Raw genomic sequence first — 3,924 nt, 5'->3', positions numbered from 1 at the left:
CCTCCCACTCACCCCCCCCACCCCGCGCACACGCGTGTGCAAAACCCCCCAGGTGAACGGGGAGCGTCACACGTTGCCCCTGGCCACCCCGGACGGGCAACTCCGCGTGGGGCAAGAAGGGACCAACATCGTCCTCCAAACGGGGCCCGGCCTCCGGCTCCTCTACAACGTGGCCACCTACCTCCTCCTCACCGTCCCCTTGGGCTACCGGGGCCACCTCTGCGGCCTCGGGGGCAACTACAACGGCGACCCCGACGACGACTTCCGCTTGCCCGACGGCACCCCGGCCCCCGGCGCCCAAGAATTCGTGGCCTCCTGGAAGGTGCCGAAGGAGGAAGGAGGTTGCCCGGAGGTGGCCACCACCACCACCATCTCCACCACCACCACCCCCGAGGGTTGTGAGGGCGACCACTGCCCGCCCTGCGTGGCCACCGGGGCCGCCGCCGATTCTTGCCACCTCATCCGGGACCCCCAAGGACCTTTCGGGCCTTGTCACCTGCGGGTCAACCCCGAGGAGTATTTGGAGCAGTGTCTCCACGACGTCTGCGCCGCCGGCGAGGAGGCCACCCAGGTCCTGTGTCACAGCCTCCAGGCCTACGCCACCGCCTGCCAGGCCACCGGGGCCACCATCGGCCACTGGAGAACGGCCCAGTTTTGCCGTAAGTCTCCGTTTTCCCCCTTCCGGTTTCCTAAAATCGTCCAATCGCAGCGAGTTTGGGGCGGGAAGGGACCTTAAAGACCATCCAGGGCCACCTCCCACCGGCGTTGGGTGGGTCAGCACGTGGGTGGCAAGGCCAACGCGTGGGTCCGAGACCAACAAGACCGACATGTGGGTCAGAAGACCAACATGGAGGTCATCACATGGGTCAGAAGACCAACATGGGGGTCAGAAGACCAACATGGAGGTCATCACATGGGTCAGAAGGCCAACATGGGGGTCATCACATGGGTCAGAAGGCCAACATGGGGGTCACAAGACCAACACGTGGGCTGTAAGGCACACACGGGGGTCACAAGACCGACATGTGGGTCAGAAGACCAACATGGAGGTCATCACATGGGTCAGAAGGCCAACATGGGGGTCAGAAGACCAACACATGGGCTCTAAGGCACACACGGGGGTCACAAGACCGACATGTGGGTCAGAAGGCCAACATGGAGGTCATCACATGGGTCAGAAGGCCAACATGGAGGTCATCACACCAACATGGGGGTCATCACACCAACATGGAGGTCATCACATGGGTCAGAAGGCCAACATGGGGGTCAGAAGACCAACACATGGGCTGTAAGGCACACACGGGGGTCACAAGACCGACATGGTTTTCCCTATTTTGGGAGAAATAATTGGGGTTTTCCCTATTTTGGGAGAAATAATTGGGGTTTTCCCTATTTTGGGAGAAATAATTGGGGTTTTCCCTATTTTGGGAGAAATAATTGGGGTTTTCCCTATTTTGGGAGAAATAATTGGGGTTTTCCCTATTTTGGGAGAAATAATTGGGGTTTTCCCTATTTTGGGAGAAATAATTGGGGTTTTCCCTATTTTGGGAGAAATAATTGGGGTTTTCCCTATTTTGGGAGAAATAATTGGGGTTTTCCCTATTTTGGGAGAAATAATTGGGGTTTTCCCTATTTTGGGAGAAATAATTGGGGTTTTCCCTATTTTGGGAGAAATAATTGGGGTTTTCCCTATTTTGGGAGAAATAATTGGGGTTTTCCCTATTTTGGGAGAAATAATTGGGGTTTTCCCTATTTTGGGAGAAATAATTGGGGTTTTCCCTATTTTGGGAGAAATAATTGGGGTTTTCCCTATTTTGGGAGAAATAATTGGGGTTTTCCCTATTTTGGGAGAAATAATTGGGGTTTTCCCTATTTTGGGAGAAATAATTGGGGTTTTCCCTATTTTGGGAGAAATAATTGGGGTTTTCCCTATTTTGGGAGAAATAATTGGGGTTTTCCCTATTTTGGGAGAAATAATTGGGGTTTTCCCTATTTTGGGAGAAATAATTGGTTTTTTCCCTATTTTGGGAGAAATAATTGGGGTTTTCCCTATTTTGGGAGAAATAATTGGTTTTTTCCCTATTTTGGGAGAAATAATTGGGGTTTTCCCTATTTTGGGAGAAATAATTGGTTTTTTCCCTATTTTGGGAGAAATAATTGGGGTTTTCCCTATTTTGGGAGAAATAATTGGGGTTTTCCCTATTTTGGGAGAAATAATTGGGGTTTTCCCTATTTTGGGAGAAATAATTGGGGTTTTCCCTATTTTGGGAGAAATAATTGGGGTTTTCCCTATTTTGGGAGAAATAATTGGGGTTTTCCCTATTTTGGGAGAAATAATTGGGGTTTTCCCTATTTTGGGAGAAATAATTGGGGTTTTCCCTATTTTGGGAGAAATAATTGGGGTTTTCCCTATTTTGGGAGAAATAATTGGGGTTTTCCCTATTTTGGGAGAAATAATTGGGGTTTTCCCTATTTTGGGAGAAATAATTGGGGTTTTCCCTATTTTGGGAGAAATAATTGGGGTTTTCCCTATTTTGGGAGAAATAATTGGGGTTTTCCCTATTTTGGGGGGTAATAATGGGGTTTTCCTCACCCCACATCTCTAGGGCTGCCCCATTGGATCCAGGATGAATTTCTGGGGGGGTAAAAACTGAGTTTTTCCCTATTTTGAGGGTTAGTGATGTTTTTTAGTGGGGTTTTCCCCACCCCACATCTCTAGGGCTGCCCCGTTAGATCCAGGATGATTTTTTTGGGGTGAAAAACTGAGTTTTTCCCTATTTTGGGGGGGTTTCCCCACCCCACATCTCTAGGGCCTTCCCGTTGGATCCAGGACGATTTTTGGGGGCTAATAATTGATTTTTTTCCCCTCTATTTTTCTGTTTTCTCCCTATTTTCTCCGCCCCCCCCCAGCTCTCCCCTGCCCGCCCCACAGCCACTACGAGCTCTGCACCCGCACGTGCGACTTCACCTGCGCCAGCCTCTGGGTGCCCACCCCCTGCAGCTGGAAGTGCTTCGAGGGCTGCCAGTGCGACGACGGGTTCCTCTTCGACGGGGAGACCTGCGTGTCCCTGGAGAAGTGTGGTTGCCTCCATCGGGGACGTTACGTCAAGGTGAGGTTGGCCGAGGAGGGCCCAAGGGCAAGAGTTTTGGGTGGAAAGCGGGTAGGAACAGGGGTGGAAAAGGAGGTGGAAGAAGGTTTGTGGGATGGGTTGTCCCACCTGGATGAAGCAGATGGTTGGTGGCTTCAGTCTTCAACGAGTTGGGGTGTCCCATCTGGAGGATGCAGCTGGTTTGGGGTCTCCATCTTCACTGAGGTGGGTTGTCCCATCAAGATGATGCAACTGGTTTGGGGCTTCAACCATCAATGAGTTGGGTTGTCCCATCTGGAGGATGCAACTGGTTTTGGGGTCTCCATCTTCACTGAGGTGGGTTGACCCATCAAGACAATGTAACCAGTTTTGGGTCTCAATCCTTGATGAGTTGGGTTGTCCCATCTGGAGGATGCAGCTGGTTTGGGGTCTCCATCTTCATTGAGTTGGGTTGTCCCATCGAGATGATGTCACTGGTTGGTGGCCTCAATCCTTGATGAGTTGGGTTGTCCCATCTGGAGGATGCAACTGGTTTGGGGTCTCCATCTTCATTGAGTTGGGTTGTCCCATCTGGAGGATGCAACCGGTTTTGGGTGTCAATCCTTGATGAATTGGGTTGATCCATCAAGATGATGCAACTGCTTTGGGGTCTCCAACTTCACTGAGGTGGGTTGACCCATCAAGACGATGCAACTGGTTTTGGGTCTCAATCCTTGTTGAGTTGGGTTGTCCCATCTGGAGGATGCAACTGGTTTGGGGTCTCCATCTTCATTGAGTTGGGTTGTCCCATCGAGATGATGCAACCAGTTTTGGGTGTCAATCCTTGATGAATTGG

At 50.9% G+C, this 3,924-nt stretch overlaps 1 protein-coding gene across 1 annotated transcript in view; it reads left to right on the top strand.

The window, feature by feature from the left end:
- LOC106897391 (IgGFc-binding protein-like) overlaps window positions 1–3,582 on the top strand; it is a 39,082-nt gene extending 35,500 nt beyond the window's left edge. The window contains exons 9-10 of the mRNA XM_014957988.1: window positions 18–659; window positions 2,911–3,582. Coding sequence (XP_014813474.1) covers window positions 18–659; window positions 2,911–3,368 — 1,100 coding nt within the window. The 3' untranslated portion in view covers window positions 3,369–3,582. The remainder of the gene's footprint in view (window positions 1–17; window positions 660–2,910) is intronic.
- Window positions 3,583–3,924: the final 342 nt, after the last annotated feature.

Source organism: Calidris pugnax, unplaced genomic scaffold (genome assembly GCF_001431845.1).
Source record: "Calidris pugnax isolate Ruff unplaced genomic scaffold, ASM143184v1 scaffold397, whole genome shotgun sequence".
In the NCBI taxonomy this organism is placed as follows: domain Eukaryota; kingdom Metazoa; phylum Chordata; class Aves; order Charadriiformes; family Scolopacidae; genus Calidris; species Calidris pugnax.
The sequence above is the reverse complement of the archived record's forward strand: the minus strand, read 5'-3'. Positions and strand labels throughout refer to the sequence as shown.